The sequence below is a fragment of the Elaeis guineensis genome, chromosome 14, assembly GCF_000442705.2.
Source record: "Elaeis guineensis isolate ETL-2024a chromosome 14, EG11, whole genome shotgun sequence".
Lineage (NCBI taxonomy): Eukaryota > Viridiplantae > Streptophyta > Magnoliopsida > Arecales > Arecaceae > Elaeis > Elaeis guineensis.
The window spans coordinates 57,211,571-57,238,962 of record NC_026006.2 but is presented as its reverse complement, the minus strand read 5'-3'; the positions used below and the strand labels follow the sequence as shown (position 1 = coordinate 57,238,962).

The window sequence follows — 27,392 nt, the reverse complement described above, 5'->3', positions numbered from 1 at the left end:
GATTGTATTTTCCAAGAGATAGACTAGTATGGAAGTCAGGACTGATCTCACGAGAGTCATCCTACCTCTCATGGAGAGGGAGTTGGCTTTCCAACCCTTAAGATGATCCTAGACCCACTGCTCATGGGCCTATAGTTGGCCCTTCGAAGACGCCGACATAGTGATAGGGACCCTCAGATAGATTAGAACCTCGATCTGCTCCTGGATCCCCAGCCTCTCTCAAATCATCTACTTTATTTGGATCTTCGTCTTAGGGTTAAAGATGATTATGGACTTCTATAGATTCACCCACCAGTCGAAGCTCCGATAGTAGACCTCGATGATAGAAGCAAAATACCTTGCATTTCGGACCGAAATTCGATCAATCAAAAGACAGTCATCTACAAAAAGAGGTGCGAGAGATGCTGGATCCTTGAGGTGGGCCAGTAGGACTCCAGCTCCGACCCCTGAATTACCACCTCAACATCCGGGATCAAGCATTAGTTATAAGATAAACAGATAAAGAGAAAAAGGACAACCTTGATATAGTTCAACCATCGAGTGAAAGAACTCTATCGGGGCATCCTTGATCAGAATGGCAAAACTCAGATGCTCCACACAATCTATGATCCACTTAATCCACTTGTCCTGAAAGTCGAGCTTCTAAAGCATCTGCCACAAGAAGTGCCAGCTCAATTGATTATACACCTGCTTCATGTCCAGCTTGATCACCATGAGACTTCAGAGGCTAAGGGCACGCCATAGATCATACATAAATTTTTGGATAAGTAAGATATAATCGGTGATAGACCAATTGCTCACAAAAGTATCCTGCTTTAGATTGATCAGATGAGGGACAATCGGCTTCAGTCGTCTGATCAAAATCTTGGCATACACTTTGTAGAGACTGGTGCAAAGACTGATCAGCCTAAAGTGCCTTAGAGTATATGCATTTGGATGCTTCCGGATGAGGATGATTGGAGTCTTCTCCCACTCCTTCAGGATACATTTGGAGTCAAAGACCATCTGCTCAGCCTCCACCACCTCCCTCCGAATGATAGGTCAATACCGATGAAAGAAAAGGAGAGGGGATCCATCTGATCCGGGGCCTTATCCTCCCCAAGGGACCAAAGAGTCCTTCGCACCTCCTCAATAGACAACGGACGAGTCAGGATGTCGTTCTCCTGATCGGAGATATGGATTGTTGGCCAGAACCCCTGGAAGGGGTGTCCTTACCAAAAGCGTTGTCCATTATAATATAAAGAACTAAAAGATCTGTTTCTTAATCTGCTCACTATCGTCTATCACTCTACCATCGCTCTTCCTCAGCTACCTAATCTAATTGATCGACCTCCGAATCATAGTAGATTGATGAAAGAATATGATATTTCTGTTATCCTCCCTAATCCACTACATCCTCGACTTTTGCCTCTATAGTGTCTCTTGATGTCTAAGCCAAAGAGTGGTGCACCGAGAGCTTGCAATGCAACTCCCTCAAGTCAGGCTCCTAGAGGCCCCCTCCTGATCCTCTCTCCTCTGTAGCTCTACAATGTTTGCCACTATCCCCTTAATCCATCTGAAGATGCCGCCAACCTCAAGCCTGTTCCACTGAAGTCTACATTTGACAAGCTCCAATTTTTGAGACACCCGATACTGTACATCCTCACGAATTGGAATCCTCCAAAACTTTCTAATCAGATCCCATGACCTTAGATAAAAGTCTAAAACTTCTCAAACTTGAATGGGCCCCTCGACATGAGCTGGCCATCAATGGTGAGGAGAATTAGATAGTGGTCTGATGCAATCTTCGAAAGATGCTAGACCTAGTGCCCAGGAAAGCACTACAGCCAATCGACAGTGGCAAGTGCCTGATCAATCCTCTCTCAAACCCTAATCATCCCCTTTCAATTATTGTACCAGATAAATCTGAATTCAAAGTAGCCAAGATTAATCAAACCCGCATCACTGATAAACTTCCTGAACTCTCTAGAATCAATGTTATCCATATACCGTCTTTCGTCCATCTTCTCGTAAGGCCCCACAATATATTGAAGTCCTCAGCGACAAGGGAGGGCAGGCTTGCAACACCATCCTAGAGATCTCAGACCACAGCTGTCTCTGCTTCCTATGCCTGGTGCTTGCATACACCCTAGACAGAAGTCAAAATCCTCCGATCTGCTCTGAGATGACTAAAGCCACCTGCCGCTCACATTTGTGGAAGGTATCAATCCTAATCGAATTGCACCTCCACATCACCAGGATCCCTCCTGTGTAAGTGCTCCATACCATCAAAATCCACCATTTGGCTCGCGCAAGACTCACCTCAGAGAGCTAGTCTCAAGCAGGATACATATCAGGATCATGCTGTTGGATCAATATATCGAAAGTCGACTATAACAAGGGCTTCCCTGCCCCCTGACGGTTTCAGATCAACATCCTCATCAGACAGCTAGTGGGAAGGGGAGTTCGCACCAGAACCGCCCTCAGCCTAAGCATCTATCTCTAATTTAGCTGCTGCCACATCCATTGTAGGAAGACTCTCTCCCTCCACCTAGATGGCCTGTCTCAATTGGACAACAATATCATCGTGGTCTCGAACCAAGCTTCCTCTCCCACATCCATATGCATAGGCCCAATCCCTACTCTGAATGCCCCACCTCGATTGGGGGCCTCAGATCAAATGCCATCTCTTTCGACTGGACCAAGGTCCTCCCCTCCTCCCTCAAGATTGTAGCTATGAAAATGAAGGCCCCAGGACCTCTAACACCATCTGTCGACTCCATACAGGGCTCCAGGAGGACTAGAGCCTTTTCTTTAGCCTTATTTGGCTTGGCATGCCCTTTTCTGGACCAGTGGTCCTAAAATTCCACCCAATGGGCTTCATAGGCATCCTACCTGCATTAAATTCAAGAGGGCGAGCCCTCTTGAGCTGGAAGAGGCCGCCCCAGTAAAACCCGCCCACTCACTCGCAGACGGGGCCTCACCCACATCATGGCCCAACACCAGTGGGCCAAAGTGATTTGCAGGCCCGATCGTACGAGAGCTCAAGCCCATGGAGTTGTCCGCACAGATCTCAGCATCCATCCCTAAGCGTCCGCACAGATCTCAGATCCGACCATTAGATCAAACCTGATATGAACTGGCAATCTCTATCGAGCAATTTTAGTCGACTTGATCAGCCGTCCATTCCCATTCCCAAGTTCACGTGGTCCGAGTCTGCTTGATTTGCTTTCGATGCTGGCTCAGCGAGTCTAGTTGGCTCGATCTCCTTCCTCAAGCCGATCGATCCCTCTAGCCCGATTGCCACTAGCAGACGACCACCAGCCAGGCCACCAGTGTGGACCACCAACATCCACGACCAACCCCTCCCTATGGACTAGAGCATCCATCTCCGAGCTCAAACCCACCATCGAGGGACCTCCTTCCCACCCACCACATACACCTCCAATAGATGCAACCGACAGCACCGGAAGCAAAAGCTATCAAGGTTCTCATAGACGAACCTTGCCAAAGGGCCCTTTGGGCCCATGGTTTATGCTCTGATCTCAACAATCGTCGTGCAGTCGTCAATCAAGGAGAACTCCTCAACTCGATATAGAAGTCATCACAATACCACCTCGCCCAATACTCCATCGAAAGCCGTGACAAGTGGACCCACACCAATGCCAAGCTGATGGCCCCTCCACTGAAAAAAAAATCCGGACGCCAGGCTCACCTGTCTAGCAACCGCCCAAGGCTGGTTGAGAACCCGATCCCTCTCTCAGTCTCCTTAAACCTGAAGAGATAGAAGCCCATCTCTAGCCCGTGCCCCACCACCTCACCTTTAACCCCTGCCCGCAACCAAAATTCCTTGCCATTGCCTTCATCGCCACCTTTCGATCAAAGCTCCTTGCCACACCACCAAGGCTGCCCAATCGCCGACTCCTTCCTTAGCTCCTCCGAAAAGTGGACTACCTCCGGAACCACTTCATAAGATCCTCTAACTCCTTCGATGAAGGCTCCAGTGAGATTCATATAGTACGGCCTTGCATCGTCCTTTTCCAACTTAGATCTGGCTTAGCTCCCACCTTCAAGGTCCCTGCATGATTCGTAGGAATGCCCACCATACTTCTCCGGTAACAGTAGGCGCTACGGTCGCCAAATCGAAAACAGAACCGTAGCAATAATCTCAAAACACAATGGTTGGGAAAACAAGCACTATTCAAATGGAACCACCTTCAACACAAGCCTTCGTCATTCTTGTTTCAGCCTGCTAATTGGTTCAGCATAATTTGTTCGAGCTGCATCTGATAGTAGCTAAAAAATGGTAGCGTAATTTTTCAGCATAATTTATTCGAGCTGCTTCAGATGCAACTTCATAAAGCAAAAAACCAACCATGCAAACACTATTATTACAATTATTATTATCATTATTTTCTCAACGAGGTTACACAAAGTTGATTTCAAGTGCCTCCTTCAGGAAACACGGTCAAAACTAAGATGCTAGTGAAATCAATACAGAAATGAAGACCTCTGATGGCATTGCAGCTAAATGCTAAAAAACTCATTTAGTCTTGAGGAACTTTTTAGTACTTGTTTAATTTGCATTCAACAAGCTTACAAACTATGCAATCTCCAATGCATCACAGGAACAGGTGAACCAACCAGCTTATCCGCTTCAACTGTTTAGGATAAACTAGGACTGAAACTAAACTAGATACAGATCGAATATGAATATATCCATATTCATATTTATTTTCTCTGATGAATCCAGATATGGATATTATTTGAATGCAAAAAGATTCTCTACCTCTTCCGATGAAGGCTCCAGTGAGATCCGACTTAACTCCACATCCGACTTAACTTCCACCTTCGAGGTCTCTGTGTGGTTCATAGGGATGCCCGCCATACTTCTCAGGCAACAGTAGGTGCCACGGTCAGTTAAATCGAAAACAAAATCGTAGCAATAGAACTGTCAAAATGAACCAGGACCTATGGGCCAGCCATTTGGCCCTAAAAATGAGCCAAACCGAACTGAAATATTTTGGCCCATATTTATAAGTGGGCTTTTTGGCCCGACCCTCGTAGCCCATGGACTGAACTGAGTTAGGACCGGGTCAGCTCGTGGCCAACCCATTTTTTTTTTTTTTTTCCCCTTCCTTCTCGGCTTCTCCTTCAGTTTCACCTCACTAGTTCAAACCCCTCAAATCCTCCCTCGTCTTCCTCCCTATCCTCCTCCTACTCCAATTTGAAACTTCCTCCCTATCCTCCTCCTACTCCAATTTGAAACGACGCAACCACTGTGTCCTCCCCCATGCCTTCCTCCCCTTCCCTACTTCCAAAACTCACCGCTAGTTCACAGCCAGACCACCTCCTTCCCCCTCACGTTAGCCCCCCTCGTCGACCCCCAATTGCCGCCGCGAGGTTGGACAAGCCCGCCCTCTTCACAGCCCAGTCCGCCTCCGTCCCCCTCATGCTAGCCCCCCTCATCGGCCTCCAACCGCCGCCTGTGATGTCGGACGAGCCCGCCCTCTTTACAGCTAAGACTACCTCCGTCCCCCTCGCGCTAGCCCCCCTCGTCGCCCTAGTCACCGCCGATGAGATTGGACAAGCCTACCCTCTCCAAATGGGAGCGCATTGACCTCCCCATCAACCCAACATCATTCTCCTCGAATTACCTTCATCCCCGACGACTTGAAAATAAAATGGACTGATCCGATCCTAACCCACAGCCCACATGTGCTAGAATCAACTGAATTTTTATAGCCCATTTTAACAAGTAGATCGAGCCCAGTCGAACCCCATAATCACAGCTCACGTGAGCTAGGATCGAACCAGACCGGCCCATTTTGATAGCTCATGCGGCAATAATCTCAAAATACAATGGTTAGGAAAACAAGCATTATTCAAACGGGACCATCTTTGACACAAGCCTACATCATTTCTTTTATTTCTTCTTTCAGCCTGCTGATGGGCTCAGCATAATTTGTTCGAGTTGCATCTGATGGTAGTTTAAAAACTGGTAGCATAATTTTTCAGCATAATTTACTCGAACTGCTTCAGATTGCAACTTCATAAAGTGGAAAACCAATCATGCAAACACTATTATTATAATTATTATTATCATTATTTTCTCAACGAGGTTACACAAAGTCGACTTCAAGTGCCTCCTTCAGGAAACACAGTCAAAACTGTGCTAGTGAAATCAACATAGCAATGAAGACCCCGATGACACTACAGTTAAATGCAAAAAAACACATTTAGTCTTGAGGCAGCTTTTTAGTACTTGTTTAATTTGCATTCAACAAGCTTACAAACTATGCAATCCCCAATGCATTACTGAAATAGGTGAACCAACCAGCCTGCTCCAACTATTTAAGATAAACTAGATCGAAATCAGATCGAATATAGATTGAATATCAATATATCCATATTATATTTATTTTATCTGACGAATTCAAATATGAATATTATTTGAATATAAAAATTTATATCCATAATTATTTTAAATGGATACGAATACAATTTGGATACTACAAATATGATATAATGACAGATATAACTTAGATAATTAAATTTATGATTATAAAATTAAAATATTATTAAATAAATAATAAATCAAATTAATAATATATTTATATAATTGTATAGTTCTCTTAAAAATTAATAACTATCCTATAAAATTATATAAAATTATATGTAAATTCGGATATGGATTTATCCTTTTTTTTTTTTTGACAGATATGGATATAGATATTAATCCAATTTTTAATTTTTTTATCCATATGCACATTGATTTGGATACGAAATGAATAATATCCATTCCATTTTCACCCTAGGATAAACCAATTAAAGTCAGCATGCATTCCATGCCATTTTCTAGCACTTGAGAAATCAAACCCAATAGAAAAGTAAGAAATCAAACCCCAATAGAAAAGTAACATGGAGTATTTCTGGTTCTAGCATCCATCCATAATGCTTTGTTTGGATTGAGAGTACACCAAGTTATAAAGGAGGAGAAAGGAGGATAATGGAGGGAAGGGATGATAAAAAATTAATGAATCTTGTTTAAAAGGAAGGGCAAAAAAGATACATACTTATCCTGTTTGGATAGAGGAGTAGAAAAATTTTTATATATATTTTGATAAATATATCCTTAATAGATATACTATTTAATTTTGTGATATTTTGATAAATATCGTAATTAGATTTCTAGTTGTGCGAAGAGCAAAAAAATGGAAAGATAGATAATATGGTCTAGTTGTAATTTTAAAATTTTATTAAAATAAGTTAGAAAAAATAAAAACTAAGCATGAACCTTCCCTCCATTACATCCAAATCGGGGTATAGAAAATTGAGTAAGTGAGCAATACGAGGGATTGAAGAACCTTTTCTACCCTCTTTTACCTCTCAAAAATTTTACCAAAAAGAATTTATTCTTTAAACTTCCTCCCTCCCTTCCCTTATGAACCCCGTGTCCCCATATGTAAAATTCATGAGTTGAATAAAGCAATTTCTCATAAAGAAATCTTAAAAGTAATCTTTAACAATGCAAATGTAAGCTTTGAAGAAAACATCATTCAGATTCCAAATGGTCTAATTCAGGCATGAAGAAGAATCCAAACAATCTTGTAAATCTCCTATTACACCAAGAAATTTACAAAGGTTTTAGAACTCAGCACCATGCCCCTATTCTAGTTAATGCCAGACACCATAAAATGGTTAAAACCCAGGCGACCAAGAAGTCAAGCTTGATAGGACGGGAATCAAGAAGAGCATAGCTAAGTAATCCATCACCAAAGAATAACCTCTAAACGAAGACTGTTTAGAAGAGACATAGCACAACAGTATCAGTAGCAACCTTTCTTCCTAAGATCAAACAGTGGGTATCCCTCTCTTCTTGGTATCCCTTCTTCCAAAAAATACCACCGACTTTGTCCTGATAGAATTTTAACTTTAGTCCGAAACAATTATATTCATATTATTACATCACATAGGAAATTGCTTCAACACCTAAAATTAAATTTTTTCTTAATAAATGACAAGCTAAAAATTAAAAAATTAGAAGAATTAAAAAAAAAATTCTTACAGAAAAGACCTGTTTTCCTTGTGACAGAATTTTCAGGTTTTGTGATTTTTCTTCTTTTTTTTTTCAAATTAAGTTTTATAAGAAGCAAAGAAAGAAACGTTTTGATAAAAACTGGTCATGCATTTAGCTTTGGTGTAATTTATAAATCCATGTAAAGAAAATATGGTAAACAAAGAAACCATAAGATTTTGATATGGTGAATGTGAGTCGAATCCAGGCCCGCTAGATCAACACCCGAGAGCATCAAAGCGAGCAGACATGTAGACCCATCTTTCATCTCTGTGCACCTTACCATGCTTCCTTCTTCCCCCTTGGTCCAGAGCATCGGCTTATTGTACACAGGTTCCAAATTACACTTTTTTTTGGACACAAAGGATCAAAAATTTAGAGAACGGATTGAAACTATTTTACTTAAAGGAAATTCCATAAGGATTCAAAAAAAGAGAAACGAGATGGCCAATTAACAAATGAATTGGAAGAAATTATTACCGTTGATCAGATAATTGTAGTCTGATTTTTTTTCAGTCAACACTTTTTTTCAGCAAATGTTATCCTCATATCAACGGCATCGAAATATTACCAAGTGATTACAGAAAAAAAATTAACTTGGGGAAAACAAAGAAATAGAAGATCAGAAATATTTTGGAGGAAACAAAACAGTAACTCTTAAGGAGACAAAGAAGCTCAGAAGGATCCATTGGTAGTTTTTAATCAGAGAGGGAACCCTCTCATAAAATAGGTAGATTGCAACATCACAGCCTCTAATCTCATGAATAAACGAATAAACAAATAAAAGATTGCGAGGAAAATAGAAAAAAGAAATCGAAAATAGGCCAAAAGAACCTGATAGAAGGGGGATTTGAGAAGGCGGGAGACTTCCGGGATCGCCGTTGGGTGGAAGAAGGGAGGTGAAGGGTTAATATAGAGGAAGACAACAGGGGAATGGTTAGGGTTAGGGTTTCCACCGTTTGCAGCTTTGTGTAATTACCAAAAGATCCTTGATTGGTCCAAGGGCCCCGAACCAGCTAATAATTTCTCGATACAGTGGACGTCTACTCCGAATTCAAGGGTTTGTTTGGATTTGTCCAATATCCTCTATGCTTCATTTAGATCTATATAATTAAAAAAAATAAATTTAAATTAGATCTAAAATATTCAAAAATCTGTAGAGTGAATCGTTCCAATTTTATAGGATAAAAATAATGACCTAACAAATAGGCCCTAAATTATAGCCTACTAAATCATCATGACTGAGTGGTGAATACATTGCACTCTTGATTTTTTTTTTTTCACAATTTATATTTTGATTTTCTTTATATGATGATCCATTTGGGATGGTGTGAAAAAATGTTTATTTATGCAGACATATATGGTTGTTGATAATTATTTTGCCTTTGAGGAAAACTTGTCATAAAATTTATTAATTTTGTTGCATTTACTATATTACGGCATTTTGGTACAATTTATGATATAATAATTTAAAATTTAAAAAAAATTCAAAAATGAGAAAAGTTTGGATGATAAAAAATAAAATAATAAAATTAAAATATAGGCTTTTTGAATTATTCTAAAATTTATTTAACATAAATATAGAAGAGGAAAAAATAAATGATAGAAAAGAAATCAGGCAATGATGTGCATTACTATTAATCTATTATATATAAATTTGTAAAGTAGTCGTGAATAAATTGTAGAATTTGTATATAATTCAAGAATAGGTGAATAGTTCTGGATCAATTCATTATGAGAGAGTAATTTAGAGGATCATTGGTTAAGATAAAGTGAGAGCAATTCAAGAATTGTAACTATGATCGGTAGAAGATAAAAAAAAAAAGAAACAAGAAACGCATATATTATAAGAGAGTTAGAAGTAAAAGGATTTATTATTTTGTAAGTAATCCTTGATTCACTTATCTTCTGTTTTCCTTGATAGATGAAGGGAAGATCTTATTACATACACTTGAAGAAGCAGCCACAGGCATCAACATTACAACGATTGAGCAACAAGGGAGAAAAATCTCAAATGCCAAAAATATAGAGGATGTGGTCAGCTTTATGATTTTCTTTGCATAGGACATGAGAAACCTGAAACTTGATTAGGAAAGCAGTGTAGCCAGCAATGTGTCCAAGGTAAGGATAAGTAGATGATTGAATGTTGTCGAATTATTTGATCATCATCAACCAACTTTTTATTCCAACCTCACCTTAGAGGCATGCAAGATTTCAAGATAAGGATAAGTGGAGTGGACACCATCAAACCATTTGACCGACATCAACCAATCTCCATCCAACCACACCTTAGAGGCATGCAAAATTCTAAAGGCCACTTTAGACATCCTTAGTAGTTAATTCAGCATGTAAATGAGATGCAAAGGAATAGCAACAACAAGCTTAGGGTTTCTTGCCAATCTGATCAGGTGAGTAGATCTGTTGTAATTAATTTTTTACATTCACTTATTTTTCTATTGAATTCTTAATATGATCCTAGCCAATTCATAATTTATTTGTTTTTAGCAAATTAGGCAACTCTAGTTTAAAATAAATTTAATTACATCATAATTCTCTCAATTATCCCGTTTATTAATATCACCTTTAGAATATTGCTGGTCAAACATGGTTGACCAAATTATTTAAAGATATTACATTGCTTTAACAATCTCATGCTTCTTCATAATCTGCATGCAAATCAAATTTTATGATTATAGTTATACTTGAGCAAAACCAAGCCATATAGCTATTAAACCTTGTGCAATTTCTCTCTCTGTATAAGACATGTTGCATCTCGAGTGCTCGCTATATAAACCCCCTTTTTTTTTTTATATTTACCAACCCATCTTTCAAATTTATCCTATTGATCCTTGTGATGCTTCAAACCTTTGGTCTTTGCCCTCCACTAAAATTTTGCAACAATAATCCAGGAAGTGGTGACATTATTTCCCAACAACCCATGGCGATGCTTCATACTACACCATAGAAAGACTTTGTCTCTCATGGCCCAGCTCACTAAGACTGCTTCATGAAACAAAATACACCGAGCAAGATCTCACTCTAATAAATTACATCAAGCATCCCACAAGGGCTTCCCATTTCAGGTCCATGGACCATCTGTTGCTGAAATGGATGCAGCCCTTCCAACCTCTGCTGATGACCAATGCTTCCATATTCCATTGCTTGCTTTTGCTCATTTAAGCTCCCTTCTCCTCCAACACCTAGGAAGTCCACAGTCATCACATTCCCCTCACCTGTCCCGCCGCCACTGCCACCACCACCATGATGCTCCACATTCTTTGAGAACCCATCATCACCGTTCATCAACATTCGTGCAGTCGCAAATACACCGATGTGATTAATTGAAGGATCGTAAAACTGATTAGTAGTCCCTCCTCCATTGATCCCAAGCAGTTGAGTATGCTCGCTTTGCAACCGCAACTGATCAAACGGCTCATGGGCCTTTATTGGGCCGAAGGGCTTTGTGTCGAAGGCCCAAGTAGGCCCAGCCATTACAGAGGGAAAGCTCCTGTGCATGATATTGTTCCCACTGGCAGTGGCACCCATTTGGGCTGCTTTCTCTAAAAGAGCAGTGGCTGACATGTGGGCTGATCCAACCATCAACCGATCCATACTAACATCATCGAGCCCATCGAAGCCCATTGGGCCACGACAACTGAGTTGAAGGCTAGAGGAGGGAATGGTCCTTAGGTTTTCAGCCATGGTGAGAGGTCGATTGGAGAAGGCCTGGGGTGGTGGGTTCTTCATGTCGTCATGCCTGAATTTGGAGAGACCGATAGAGGTGGCATTGGCGTCGAGAGGGATCATGAGATTGGGGGCCTGGCCTTGTAAGCTTGAGGCCATGGCAGCCATGAGTGGTTGGTTTAGCTTGTTGTTCTCTTGGGCCAAAGCATTACAGAAGGCCCTGTGGGTGATGAAGCTATCTCTCCTGTGAAACATGAGAAAAAAGATTGAAATTTTATAAGGCGACAACTGAACAATACGGACTTCCTTTTGCTCAAACTATACAGTTCCAATCATTTCAATGTAATAATAGTGGAATGTTCAGGCATTTACAAATGAAGGCATGTACAAATGCATACACAAATGCAAGTATAATAGTGAAATTTTATAGGCAACAACCGAATGGAAAAAAAGATTTTATGCAATTTTTTCTTTCTTTTTCAAATGTTCAGGCATGTACAAATGCATGTATAATTAAAAATCAACAATCTGATCGAGTCTGGTGCAACAAAGTTTGGAGCGAGATAATATGAATTGCATAAATATGCCATCAAACTTGGTTCTTGAATGAAGCTTTACCTTAAAACTTGGTGGATATATGGTGTATGGGGTCAACTAACTTTACTTGATATGTCGTAGTTCAGGCTCGACAAAAATCCTAGGTACAGAATATGAAATGATTTTGACTCCCATAAAGCAGGCATTGATGCAGAAGTGGGCTCAAATTGTAGGAAAAAAGCAAACTTAATAAAATGGTTATGGTTATGGCTTGGCCTAAACAAACTGCCATCTGCATGTAATAACAAAACCAAATTTTGCTGTTTGATCATTTATTAGGACCAAGCAAAACCAAACCTGGAAGTCTAGTTGCTGCAATTGACCTATTTCTAATGTTTGATTTATGGAGGAGTATGGTCCCACATAACCCTATAAAAGTAGTTCATGAGCTCTAAGCTGACCAGAAGATAAAATGACTGCTAAGTTGTAGTAATTTATATAGTAAATGGTTCAAGAATTCATCACAGTTACATCTAATATAGTTGGTATTACTATACTTACGCGACTTATGTAGCATCTATAGTTTCTAGAAAACGTAGGGGAGTGAACAGGTGATGTGTGGGTTGGGAAAATCCATTTTATCTATGTCAAAGGTGACGACATAATCTAATCTGTGAAAGTTGGACTTCAAATTCTGCATGCAGACGGTAACTGTCACACCTACGCCTGCCACCATAAATATGTTCAAAGTTCTAAACTCTGAAAAGGACCTCAGGATAAGGTCAAAGTTTTGAGCTCATACGTTGCCCAAGGATCAAAAACATGGACCTTTTTGGTCCACATTCAGATTTCTCTATTTTATATACCTTGTGCAAACTTCGGCCCTCAGACGCCTGACCTTTGGAAAGCCATCATGCTGCTACTTGTACAACAGAAGTGATGTAGTAATTGTCACAAAGATGGTTTAATCTTCAATAATCTTTTGATTATACCATGCTATCATTCCACTTGCCAGTCCCATCAAGATGGTCAAATCATGCCATCAATTATGCAATTGATAAATAGTTGGCCTAAGGATTGATTCATTGGATTCTCAACTTTCTAATTTTCCTGTTTCATCCTAGTCCTTCATTTGGTCCAGGCTACATGAAAAAAGGTTCATGTCAAAATATCTAATATACAGTAGAACGGTAGACAATTGATTTAGTCCAAGGAAGAGTGTAGGATTTCATTCCCTTAATACTATTGTCTGCTTCTAGAAATACAACCTTTGAGAGCATCCAATTGGACACCTTGGTCAGGGCACGCTTTGTTCTTTGTTTACTTGCATGGTCCCTATTGCCTCAAAAGAAAAATTGCATGCTTCCCTCTTGGTGCTGCAGTATGCTTTTGTGTGTGGTGAAATAACATATGATCCTGGCCCCTTCAAAGCAAATGAATACCGAGTCCACTATATATGTGTTTAGAATATGTACCAACTCTAGCACATGAATCCTAGGAATGTTGATCTCTAACAAACTAACCATGACTTGTTTTAAATCATAATACTGCAAGAGCGTATTCTTATGAATAGCTCTACAACTAAATATTTTTAACCATTAACTAAGAAATATAATGAACAAAATTAATGTGAATCAACCTGGAGAAGATGGTGCCACAGTCACACTTGTACTCCCTGGTTCCACAGATTTTGGAGTGAGCCTTCCAATCTGACTGCACTGCATACTTCTTCGAGCATTTGTCACACTTCCACTTCTTCTCTCCATGTTTTCGGCAATAATGCTTCTTGATCCCAGTGAGATCGCCGAGGGCACGGCTTGGGTTGTGGTGCACGCATGTGGGTTCGGGGCATACATACACCCTTTTTCGGATCTCCGTGCTTGTTCTTTGCTTTAGTTTCCATGGAAGGTTGTGGCCTCGGCGGTGCAATTGAAGGTTTTGGTCCCTTTGGAAGCCCTTGTGACAAATTTCACAGATAAAGCGGCTGGTTGCCATTAGGGTTTCTGGTGATAAAGCGATCACCTCCGCAGTCGGGTCTGCATGTCATTAGTGAGAGATGTCATCATCTTTATGAGCACCTTCGTCTCCATCTTTATGCAAAATTAATTAATGGTAATTATAGAGTTTAATTTATCTTCTTTGGAACTAGTACGCTTAAGGATAAACGAGCCGCAGAACAATGTTTTACCTGACAAAATCATAATCTTGCAAATTATGATGAATGAAAGAGAGATTTTTAATTCCTTGTTATATCATTCTTGTATGAGAACATATTATGAGTATCACAAAATTAAACACTATATATATGTGTGCGTGTATAAAGGATCTGGATCAGGATCAGTAGATTATTTTGAGGTATCAGACCACTGGATCTATATATATATATCCAGCAAAACACTGTAACTACTGATCAATATGAGGCATGTAGAGGAGCAATGTTAGCAACAGATAAGACTGCATATGCTCATGATTTGAAAACAAATTCATCAGGCATATATATGGTGCAAACTGGCAAGTAAAAAACCATCATGGGAGCTACAAGAATAAATATGAATCTTTTTATTAGCAACAGAAGGTTTGATTTAGATTCTTCTTCTTTTCTTGTCAGAGGAGAGAGAGAGAGAGAGATGTAGATTCTTCTTAACCGCACTTCTCAGATTTATGATTTTTTTTTTCCTTGCATGGTGAGTTGATACTCTGAACAAAAACTAGCATACATAAGACTTCTTCTTCTTCTTCTGATAAAATTAAGTACATGAGTCTAGTTTCTAATTACCTTGACATACAAATAGTAATCTATATGATGTGGTTTAGAAAATTATAGATGAAAAATATATACAATTCTTTGTTCATGAAAATTGAAGTCATTAATGTTTCCTCTAAAAGTGGTCAGTTTAAATATATCTTACCATGTATGCCATATACGTCACAGAAACAGAAATGTCAGCAGATCTATTGGCTTAGAACAGAATGTTCATTCAAGTTGGTTATTAGATTCAATATGTGATTTTTCATATGATCATCTTTATTTAAGCTTAGCAGTCCAAAAGGATGGAAGAAAACATGGAGACAGTAATTATTGGTTCTTCCCATAAAAAATTACTTGGAATCATCACATGACTTCAAAACAAGAGAAAAAGAGGAGAGTGACCATAGATGGAGAAGATCACTCTTTTGCCTGTACGAGAATGCCAACAAGTGAGAACATTTTTTACGGGACAAGTTGGGAGGTAGCTGATAATACGCCAAATTAAAGAGTGTGAGGAATCTTCCTGCTCTCCTCTCCTAGTTATCAACTATGCTATTCAAAAACAGTTCATTGGAAACCAGAATAGTTTACCGCTTGTCACTTTTTATTTTATGTTCTTCAGAACAACTGAGATGCAGACCACCTAACAGTCACTGCAATTATTGAAATTCCTGACCAATAATTGAACCCTTTCACCCACCCCCAAAAGAAAAACAATTAGAGTTTCTTTCTTCAGTTTAAATCTTTAACAAAAAAAAAAAAAAAAATCATACTTAGTTCGAAATGTTGATCATTTAGCTTCTTGATTCTAAAATAAGCGGAAAAGAAAGAATGAGGGCGTGCAAGCTGTCGTAGTTAACCACCTGGATTTCCTGGGAGGTTCCGTTTCTTCTTGACAGCCAGCGGTGGTGGCAGCCGTGAAGTGGAGACATCACTGTTAGCTCTGGCAGCCGCTGGGCCTTCAAAAAGGTGGTGATGGAGCTGCTGTTGTTGGTGGTGCTGATGGTCTTCATCTTCTCCTGTGTTGATCCCAGAAGAGAAGCTCCCACCATCTCCTGTTATGTTTGACATGAACAACAAACTCCTCCCTTGCTCTCTCTCTCTCTCTATTCTCTTCTTATTTCCCTGTTTTCTTCGCTCCTCTTCCTCTCTCTCTCTCTCTCCCTCTATCTCTCACTTCATGTTGGTGGTGATGGCAAGGGTGGGGAAGGGGGCAGATGTTATGAGGTGGTATTCTTTCTTTTATTGTGGGAGGAAAGGGCACCCAAGGTATTTCAAAATGATATTTGTTATTTAATTTTTTCTGCTTATTTAGTTTGCTTATGGCTTAGAGGAAGACAAAGTCTTCAATTACTTCGGTGAACGAGTCCTTCTGATTGCAACCGTGTCTCCTGGAATCCCCTCCTCTCTCTTCACCCTCTCTTTGTTTTCCCACTATAGGGCTACATACATGCTTTGTAGCATGGGGAGACCCATAATTAAAATACACTCTTTATGTTTATCTACGTCCAGGGATATTTTTTGAATATTTCTGCAAGTTCTAGACATGAAAAAGCATTTATGTGCCTTGTATACATGTTATGTAATTGACAATAAAAATGATAAAAATTGGCACTTCTTATTGGTAATATAATATTACATGATATTGTTTCTTTATTTATTTATTTATTTTTGGTTCATTCTGATCAATAATCGGAACATTGGCTAGGTGGCAGATTGCATCGTATGGTTGATTTGGGACTTGCTTGGTTTGAGGGGTTGTTTTTTTTTTTTTTTTTTGGAGTATTAGAAATGGATGAAATTAATATTGATGAGGGATGTTTTCCACATAAACTGCCTGGACATTTGAGTCAAAAAGACCTCGAAAGAGTTTGGGATTTGGAAGATAAAGTAAAATGCCCCTTTTATGCTTAAAATTTTTTCAAACGGATGATTGGATTGCTGCCAAATGATTCATCCCACCTAGATGGGATTTCCAGCAAAACTTTCGTTGCAGAAAATAGCGACAAATGAAAATAAAGCTTGAATGAAAATGATTGTATATATATATATATATATATAATGATCTTTCAACGGTCCAAATAAAATTGATCAAATCTGGATCTCCTCAGATGTCACACATGATGACATCAAGACCGACTATTGATCGAACGGTTCGATGTACCTGCTCGCAGATCATGCCACCTCATCGTTATCCGCGTGAATAGCTCAGAGCCAATGATGTTTGGCTACGTGGCCAAGATTTACTAGTCAGAATCAAATCATCCAGATTTTTTGGACACCGAATTATCTTTTCGAAACGATAGCCGGCTTACAAACTGCCAGCGTAGAAGATCAGAACATAGTATAACTGCTCATTCCACGATCATATAACGTCGGAATGTACGGATCTCACATATTTAACCATTATGAACGGTTATCGACTATATATCATGATCGTTAATAGGCATAAATAGTCCATTAACTTCATGATTATGATCTAATAAAAAGTGAGACCACATGCTCGACGGTTACATCTGAATTATCTATAAAAGAGAGGTAAACAACAGCATTGGTGAGATAATTCTGGATTAACACTTTGTCATTTCAAATACTCTTTATCTATTGTTTACTACTCTTCACTGACTTAAGCATCAGAAGATTCCATCGGATACGATTCCAGTCAGTATGAATTTTATTTTGTAGATGCTCTTCACCGATGATGAACGCTACAGGAGATTGGCCGCAACAGAATTCTTTTTGTATGTATGTAAAGAAAACTAAGAAAACAAGTGTAAGTTTCCCAACATTAAACCTTGAGGTGTTGCCAAAAATCATGTCACCGGATTGAGCTTTTGGTGTCCTTGATTTATATAACATGAATATGTAAGATATGCCAAAACTATTATTGAATAAGCCATATAGATCCATGGAGAAATTCTTTGTCCGCGGATGGTGTAGATAATCTGACGTGGAGTGCACCGCTTTATATGATTGATCCACATAGCCATTGCTTTCTAATGCACATTTAATGTCTACAGTTTTACTTATTCGTTTGAAAATTTTGAATGAAGAAAATATCCCTACTTTTTAAAAAAAACTATGACAGCTTATATCCATATTATGACATCATGCGTGCATACAAAAAATCATAATTTTAACGTATAATGTCATAGTATGCCGCAGGATGTTATAATTCAAACGAAAAAGTGGAACTGAAGATATTAAATATGCATTGGAAAATGGTTGGATAAAAATGTCCCTTCTTTATTATGACATCCTGGCCATATTAAGATATTTTGGATCATATTATAACATTCTGTATGCAGAAAGTCATAATTTTACGCAGGATATCATAATATGCCATAAAATTTCATAATTTTCTAAGTCATATTATGATATCCTGCATGTAGGAAGTCATAATATACCACAAGATGTTATAATTTTTTTCAAAGAACAGAAATATTTTTATCATATAAAATTTTTAAACGAAAAAGTAGAACTGCAGGCATTAAATGTGTGTTGAAAAATGATGACTATGTCGACCAATCACATAAAGTGGTGTACTCTACATCGAATTTTCTACACCACCCGCAGTGCACAAAGAATTTTTCTAGATCCATGTCATGCCTGTTGAGCCACAAAATACTTCCAAGGCTGGTATTGTTATCTATTTTTATTGGATGAAACTTGTTTGTCAATAAGCTAACATGATAAATCATTACAGCAGCAATATTTTTTTCGTTACGGCTTCCCCTTTCTATTATAGTGTATAAAGATGGCATAAGCAATATCAAATTATTTTCAAAAAAATGCTTCAAGAAATATAATTTAAAGTAGTTGGGATAAGACTCAATAGTCATAAGCGGCAAAACCAGATCAAAATGATGAAAAGGTTTACATGCTATTACCCAGGCAATTCCACAGAAATATCTCAAGTTCATGCGATCATGAAATAGCAATAGCAAATCATTGCAGTAGCAACTTTTGGACCACTTAGCAAAACTATTTGCGCATTAATATAGAATGCAGACATGATTTCCTCTTTAGAAACTCAATATTAGGAATCTTGACCTCTACTAAAATCATTTGATTTTAAGCAAACGTAAACACATTTCTGCTACAATAAAAAAATATTTAGAGTTTAAGATAGCAGCATGCTAATTCCTTGAAATGCGAGGACATTTGATTATTCTATTAAAATGGGGTACATTGCTGTAAAATTCTATTTTATTTTTATTGTTGCGATGACATTTGGGAGTTGCTTCAGTAATTGCACCCCCTGCAAGCAAATATTTTGGGTTACAATGTCAAGTGGTTCAACATCAGCTATCTAAACATAAGTAGTTCTACAAATTATTAATTTTATATAAATCTCTCCTAAAAAAAAAGATAAATTATGTTCCTAATCCTTAAACTAAATCAGATTTTTTTAAATGTCCTTAAACTATAAAATCTTAATTTTAGTTTCTTACTTTCTGTATCATTTTAATGTAGTCCTTTCTCCAGATTCCGACCACTTTTTCTCATTGAAAATCCTAGTTGGTAATTATTGATGCTTACAGGAGAAAAATATCTGACGAATATGATATAGCACAGATGATGTGGCATACAAATGATGATATGGCATGATAGGTAAAAATTTTTATTTGTTAATATGGCATGGGTGATGACATGATATCTGATGTAGATTTTTTTTGAAAGTATTTAATCATCAAGAGATACGTTAACACTCATAGATGATGTGGCATAAATGGCGTGGTGCATGCATGATGACATAACATGAGTGATAAATGGCATCTGATATGGCATTCTTTTTAATAGTGTCCAATCAGTTAGTAACACGTCATCACCTATAGATGATATGGCATAGATGACGTGACATGGATGATGATATGGCATATAATATAGAATTTTTTCAAAAGTATCTAATCAGTGAGTGTCACGTCAGCAACTTAGTGCTACATTAGCACCCATATGCTACATCTTCACTGATGTCATATCATCGTCCATATATCATAAATTATATTTTCATCCTCTAAGTTTCATAAATATTCTTAAATGGTCCTTATACTTTAAAAAAATTCTAATAAGGTCCTTTGACTTTTTAGTATAATTTAGTTTAATCTTTCCAGTAGAATGGTAGAGAAGGTGATAATTATGATCCAAGATGAGTCATTAGATGCATTCAAAAAGTCAAAAATGATTGTCAAAATAGAGAGCAGAGTCATTAGATGTATTCTTTGCCATCCTACTTTGCCATCCTACATTAGAATCACCACCTTCTTTGCCATCCTACATTAGAGTCAATAGAGAGCGGAATGTAGAATCACCACCTTCTTTGCCATCCTACTGGAAAGATTAAACTAAATTATACTAGAAAATCAAAGGATGTAATTAGAGTTTTTTTAAATATAAGGACTATTTAAGAACATATATGAAACTTAGAGGATGAAAAATATAATTTATGGTATATGGACGATGATGTGGCATATAGGTGCTGACATGACACTGAATTGCTGACATGGCACTCAGTGATTGGATACTTTCAAAAAAATTTCATATTAGATGCCACATCATCATCTATACTACGTCATCTATGCTATGTCACCTATAGGCGTTGATGTATCACTAAATGATTGGATGCTATTGAAAAAAAATTCTAAGTCATCATCCATACCATGTCATCATGTATATGCCATACCATCTATGCCACATCATCTATGAGTTCTGATATGTTCTTAGTGATTCGATACTTTTGAAAAAAATCCATATCAGATGCCACGTCATCACCTATGCCATATCAGCAAATAAAAATTTTCATCCATCATATCATATTATCATTCGTATGCCACATCATTTATGTCATGTCATATTCATTAGACATGTTTCACCACATAAGTACCAATTATTGCCAGCTATGATTTTTGATGAGAGAAAGTTGTTGGAATCCAGGGAAAAGACTACATTAAAATGATTCAGAAAGTACAGAGATTAAAGTTTAGGATTTTATAGTTTAAGGATCATTTAAAAAAATTCGATTTAGTTTAGGGACTAGAAACATAATTCCTTCAAAAAAAAAAAATAAAGAAACCTACCCAGAACGGCAAGACAATCTGCTAAATTACCCAGATTGCCAAAGTGTTACCAGCACTGAATCTAAGAACAATGACAAATACAATGACTAGGAATCGTCCACTAGTCCTGATCATCTAGCACTCTATATCAGTAACCACAAATCAACCATCTAAGTGATGGCCTTATCCAAGGTCCACATAGTTTTTTGATAGAATAGAGTACAAAGGAAAACAAGAACTTGCCTATGTAACAAAAACTATTTGTTAATTGCTAGTCTTTTACACTTAAGAGATAGCTACAAAGCAATACTAGAAGAGTAACAAAAACTATTTGTTACTTGCTAGTCTTTTACACTTAAGAGATAGCTACAAAGCAATTCTAGAAGAGACATCTTCACAGCTCAAAATTAAAATTTTGGAAGAAGCATCTCTTAGGGACAGCAATAAGCTCAAGTACCTGCCTATTTTTCTTTGTATAATCTATAAAGTCTAGTGAGGTGTCTTATTACCATTGGCAATGCCACTGAATGCCATTAGTTTCCAAAGTCAAGCAATTATTATTTTAACCACGTCCCATATTCAATATTTCTCCCAACATTAGCTCATTGTGATATGGAATTGCCACATTGACCCAGGAGCACTAGAATAGAAAGAGTGTGTAAAGAAAATGATTGGTATAAATTGCACAGACACGATCCTTTTGTCTTGCTCGATGATCTAATGGACTAAGTTGGAGTGAGGTCATATAAGAGGCATGTTAATGTTGTTTGTTCATATCTTGTAAAAGAGATAGGAAGTTTCGCCTCATCCTATCTGATCTCATGTATTATTGACTGGATCTGGAATGAGGCGAAGTAGGTGGAAGTTCATTTGCTACTCCGTGACAGCTGAGAGTCCTTCTGTCATTCCTCTCGATGGCTATTCGACATATCTTCCAGAAGATGAAAGTGTTGTGAATTGAGTTGCTTTCTTTATTGTCGACTACATTAGAGATTAGACCTGACGTCAAGGTGATGAATTCCCAGGAGTATTTAGTGGTATTTTATATTCTGATTTTTTGGATTATACTCACACTAGAATAGTGTGATCTCCTACTATTACTAAAAAAGAAAAGAAAAAAAAAAAGAATGTTGCACTCTACAAAGCCATATAAAATTAGAGAGTGCATCGTCGAGGTCCTTAGCTGTAAAACAATATATTCCATATGTGACAAAATTTATGTTAGTTTAAAGCCTAAGTATTTTTTAGTGTAGATTAGCTTTCCCTTCCATTCTACTCTCTTCCATTTGCAATAGCTACTCGTGATCCCCTACTTCAATACTTAAATATAATTTTATTAAGGCATCAAAGGAAAGGTGTCAATGTTCACAAGAAAATGGAGGCATGAATACTACTTATATTTGATTGTAGGGGCTAATGTCTACTCGATTAGTTAGGCATGATAGATAATTTAAAAGAAGTAGATTGGTACATCTTATTACAAAGAAGCTTCTCATTATACAGAATTATCAATGGCAAGCATCATGCACATGACCGAATGGTGAAAATGTTTTTTTTCTTTTCTTTTCTTTTCTTTTTTTGGAGAAATATAGTGGTACCAAATTTTCAAATTAATGAAGGATGTATCCATGAAATAACTTTTGATGGCTTGAAATGTTTCTTATTTAGTTAAATGGATATGATTTTGATGGCTCAAAAAACTTGCAAATTTCCACACATAAATGTTAAGTTCATCTTTGACTTTATGTGAGTCATTGTTTCAGTTCATCTTTCCTTTTTCTGTGTTTTGGTTAAAAATGCTTAGCATGTACATGTTAAACAACTATATATGTGGAGAAAAGTAGTAGTCTTTTTTACAATTCTCTTAGATGTTTCCAAGATTGGAAAAAATGAATACAAGATGATGACAATATGGTATTGGAATCAACAAAGGTAAGGTAATATATTAGAAAAAATTTCCTCATAAATGCCAGTATCATATCCTAAAGAATTTCCTCATAAATGCTAGCATCATTATCATAATTAAACTACTCTGCTTGTATCATTAAGAGGTCGATGAATTTTAGGAAGACAGTGTGAAGCCAACTATTAAGAGACGATGCTATATCTTCCCTCTTTTCAATTTACAACAAAAATCTAGTCTCTTTGGGACATCACAAGGTCGCATTCTATATTATAATCAAGGTGAATACTAGATGATGTTAACAATACAACCACCAAACAAAGTCGGTCGTGAATCATTTTATCCCATTTCTTCACAAAAATAATAGCATATGATAATGGAGTGGTCAATAAAACATTCACATGAAAGATACAGGATGGAAAAAAAAATCCATTGAATGACAAGGACAATCAAAAGAGAGGACTTTAATTTGTTTCAATGCTCAACCTTGCCGCTTGGGATTTGTCATCTTGATGTCGAGCACTGTGAGAGGTACGTCAATAATAAGATTCTTCGATAGTGATATTTGGCATATACTATTACCATAGTAAATTAAACGAAGGTTTTTATGTTTGTCTCTTGGGGAAGATGTTGGGGAGGTTTGCAATCAAACAAAGATATTGGTTGTTGCCATGGATCATCCACATGTAAGTTCGGTGTGTAAAGTAATTCTTCACATGAACCATGTATGTGCCATAACTAGGTCTAGTGAGGGAGATCATCCACAAAGATGAATATTGCTAGGGGGGCTTGTTTGATCAAGTTCCTCTTATGATGTTGTAGTGGCTGCGTCTCGCGAAATCGTGGCAAAGGGACATTGGTGTAACTCACCAAGGTTAATTAGATATGTAAGGATTATGTTGAATCATGTACAAGGCCAATCATATATGAGTCCAAGAAACATTTTTGTATGACTGTCTGGTATCCAAAATCGATTTCCTTGCCAAGCTGAACTTTTGTAGATGGTTGAGATTATTCATGTATGGGTTTGCACAACTAATGAACTTATTTAGCTAACATGTCACTCTGGAGTTATTTACCTCAGTTTTAGGAGTCAGTATTTTATAAAGGAGTAATGCCAAGGGATGCCTATTTCATGCCATGTGGAATAAGGGGACTGATTTTGCTCACAAAGTGTTACAAATCATGGGATAATACTACAAAAGAACTAAATAATGAAATCCACTAATAGAGGTCTTGATTTGCTGCAAGGGGACCCCTTTTCTCCTTTATTATTTGTGCTTGCCATGGATTTGCTAAACAAGATACTTTTGAAGGCAAAGCAGAATCAAGTTATGGAGGGCCTGCCGGGATTGCTGGGGGAGTAATCAGTCTACAATAAGCCAATGATATTTGGTTATATAATGAAGCCAAGGAGAAGTATATAGGAAGTCTAAAATTATTGTTGTGTTGTTTCAAAGGGGCCTCTAGATTAAAAATTAATAATGCCAAGAGCTCGGTGGTCTATATTGGCAGCTGGCAAATACAAATTGGCTTCCTCTATGGACAGCACCATAGTTTCCAGGTAGAAAAACAGGGCCTGAAATGGACCACCAAATGACTCACTAGAAGCCAAAAGTGAAATGAAAATTCTACAGCCAATGCATCTCTCATTGGTTCTTCGATTATTTTTCTCAATTTTTCTTCGATCTTTTCATTTTCCATGAGGCAAATTTACTTCCAATAATAGTTTCCAAATAAAAGTGCGGACTCGTAGTTGACACAAGTCTTCTCATATGTCACAATATTGGATGGGCCAAGAGCAGAAATCAAGGGCATTATAGTGTTCTTTGTCTACTTAACCTAAAGCTGCTTTGGATAGAGCACCCATGGCATATATCACTCTAACCAAGCTTAGATATGAAATCCCTCAAGGAATTTGACATTTAAGATCCAACCCAATCCTTCTAGAAGTGGACCTAGAGTGGTAAATCCCAAGAAGCTAAGTAGACCAAGGGCTCTATGCCCTAGTTTTGTAGGTCAAAAAGTCTACTATTAGGTGGGAGAAGAATAGCCCATGCTAAAAAGAAGTTGCATACCATATTAGTAGCATGGTGATCACTTGTATCCCCCTTAATCTACTGCTATACCACATCTCAATTCTTATTCTTGTTTAATATTTTCTCAACCAACATCCAAGCCACTTAATGTCACCACCTTTTACATGCATCCCAAGCTCTCAGCCTCACGATATTCCTTGATCCCTGATCTGTGTAAATATTTTAAGCAGCTTAGTTGGAGGGCACCTAATCATGCTATTGGTAAGACTTCGAAGCAAGGGAAGTGCAATTAAGCATGTCTTAGGTGGCACTCAAAATGATGGTCCATGGGCTACGCTATTACATGCATGGACTGGAATGAAGCTGTAATTAGTTTCTTCAAGTATAAATAAGAAACATAAATCCATTCAAAAAAAGTAAATGTAGGAACATAAGATTGTGGGGAGATCTTCTTTCATGGCATTGATCGTTGGACCGTATTTTGTACAGATCTTAAAACATCTTGAATTAGTTCATTCGTCAATCTGCACTGATTTTAAGATGATGATTGCATGATCCAACAATAGACTGTGCAAAGAAAGGTGAATTATAGGAAAAATATAACCTTGCCCTTGTTGGAAGGGGAATGAATTAGTAAATCTATGTATCGGGTGGAAAACTGGACTCTTGGTTACAAGCAAACTTTTACTCCTTTAGGTGCCTAAAAGACTATAATGATTGAAAAGTTCAGAGGAGCTTTTGTTAGACCAGGGCAAAAATATTTGATGGTCGCTATAGGTATGTGCTGGATATCACTTTGGGCTGGAATCTTATGAAGTTGATTAATTAGTGCAAAATGACAAGTAATCTTTTGTAAAGTTGTCATTATAGTCTAGCTAGCCGCTACGCTATCTTGAACCTTCGTTCAAACCATGGTACAATTGTCTAGGGAGTCGGCCTCTAGGATGTAAGCTGTCTAGATCCTTAAATGTGCACTCCTCAATGTCACCACCATTTCTAAGAGACTCCAAATGCTTTTTTTATGGCCTACAACTTGTGTCTCGAGCTCCATGAATGATAATTCTCAATGATATTTTTCCATTTTCCTTGTAAAAGATGAGGGGCATGGGAAAGAAAGGAGGTGGATGAAAAAAAATTATATCCTACATGGCATGCAGTACATGGCTGCTATCAATTATAGCCAATCATTTTTATACGAAGCATCGAGAAAGCGCTTGATGGATGAAGGCCTATAAGAACAGATGGCTGTAATTGTTGGCATACACAACTATGTGGTGCACATCATGCGGGATATAATTTTTTGAAGAGAGAAGAAGAAGGAGGGAGAGAGAGAGAGAGAGAGAGAAGAAGAAGAAGAAGAAGAAGAAAAAAAGCTAGTTATGCATACTAGTTGCAATATTATGGGCGTTTATTTATTATTTCATAGATTTAAGGGTGTCTCCAGTTTGTTATAAGCGGGCCAAATGGGAGCCTGCTTGGCCGCATGCCATTTCTCCCATTCGTGGGCTATTTTGGGAAGTGACTCTGACTCCATTTTGGGCAACGAAAAGCCCAAAGTGGATTGCTGTTGAGCCAAACCGGCTTCACTCCTTCAGACACCCAATTACAGGCAGTTAAACAAGCCTAAAAATATGAGCTTAATGCTCTTGATATGGGTCCCTCACTAATTTTTATTTAAACGTGATATGCCCTAGATGTGGCGTGCTTGTATCCAATTCACATAAAGTGCATTCAATTGGAAACTACCAAGTTCTTGGTTCAATTAATGGTGCATGTGGTAGGGACCATTTCAAGTTAGCATTCTTATATTTTTTTAGCCAATTGGATCTTGAACTTGCTCGATGAACCATTCCTATTGACTTTGTCATACACCTACAAGTTCTCGTAGCATTTAGCATTGGGACCGTAGAGGAAAATGTAAATGATATTATTATATTACTAGCAAATAATCTTGCTAACAAAGTTTAGCATCAAGTTCCATGATTGAACCACATCTCAAATATCAATTGAAACAAGTACATCAGCTTGGTCTCATAGGATCACTTAAGTCTAAATGAACTATCTATAATTTATGATCTAGGTCTAGATCTAACCTATAAACACGTTTGAAGAAATGCGTCCTGCTATTACAATGTGAAATGGCAATACCCAAGATCATGATGATGCAAAATTTCCAAATTTGCATGACCATATATAATAGTTTATTATGATGAACCACAGTTTGTACCTCCCTCACTGTCTCCAATTGCATGTATGCATGCACAATATTTACCTGCTTCTTCTCATTCTCAAATTTATTAGTTTATTTAGAGCAATGCAACTTCTTACAAAAAAAAAATAGGTGGTAAAGTATTTGCATGAATGCACA

At 37.8% G+C, this 27,392-nt stretch overlaps 1 protein-coding gene, 1 long non-coding RNA gene and 3 other non-coding genes across 5 annotated transcripts; all 5 read right to left on the bottom strand.

Annotated features, from left to right (window-relative positions):
• Positions 1-7,526: 7,526 nt before the first annotated feature.
• Positions 7,527-9,145, bottom strand: LOC105057507 (uncharacterized). Its single transcript, XR_833994.4, has 2 exons — positions 8,891-9,145; positions 7,527-7,897 (listed from the first exon to the last, which is right to left on the bottom strand). It is a non-coding gene; the product is annotated as an uncharacterized lncRNA (long non-coding RNA).
• On the bottom strand, positions 8,246-8,355 carry LOC114914812 (small nucleolar RNA snoR100). Its single transcript, XR_003802601.1, has one exon. It is a non-coding gene; the product is annotated as a small nucleolar RNA snoR100 (small nucleolar RNA).
• LOC114914809 (small nucleolar RNA Z155) lies at positions 8,537-8,612 on the bottom strand. The gene has a single exon (XR_003802598.2). It is a non-coding gene; the product is annotated as a small nucleolar RNA Z155 (small nucleolar RNA).
• Positions 8,725-8,812, bottom strand: LOC114914808 (small nucleolar RNA R41). Its single transcript, XR_003802597.1, has one exon. It is a non-coding gene; the product is annotated as a small nucleolar RNA R41 (small nucleolar RNA).
• Positions 9,146-10,684: 1,539 nt separating the features above from the next.
• Positions 10,685-16,251, bottom strand: LOC105057509 (zinc finger protein GAI-ASSOCIATED FACTOR 1). Its single transcript, XM_010940142.3, has 3 exons — positions 15,890-16,251; positions 13,917-14,313; positions 10,685-11,984 (listed from the first exon to the last, which is right to left on the bottom strand). Exons 1-3 carry the CDS (start codon positions 16,095-16,097, stop codon positions 11,096-11,098), a joined length of 1,494 nt encoding a protein of 497 aa, XP_010938444.2. The 5' UTR covers positions 16,098-16,251; the 3' UTR covers positions 10,685-11,095.
• Between the last annotated feature and the right edge of the window lie 11,141 nt (positions 16,252-27,392).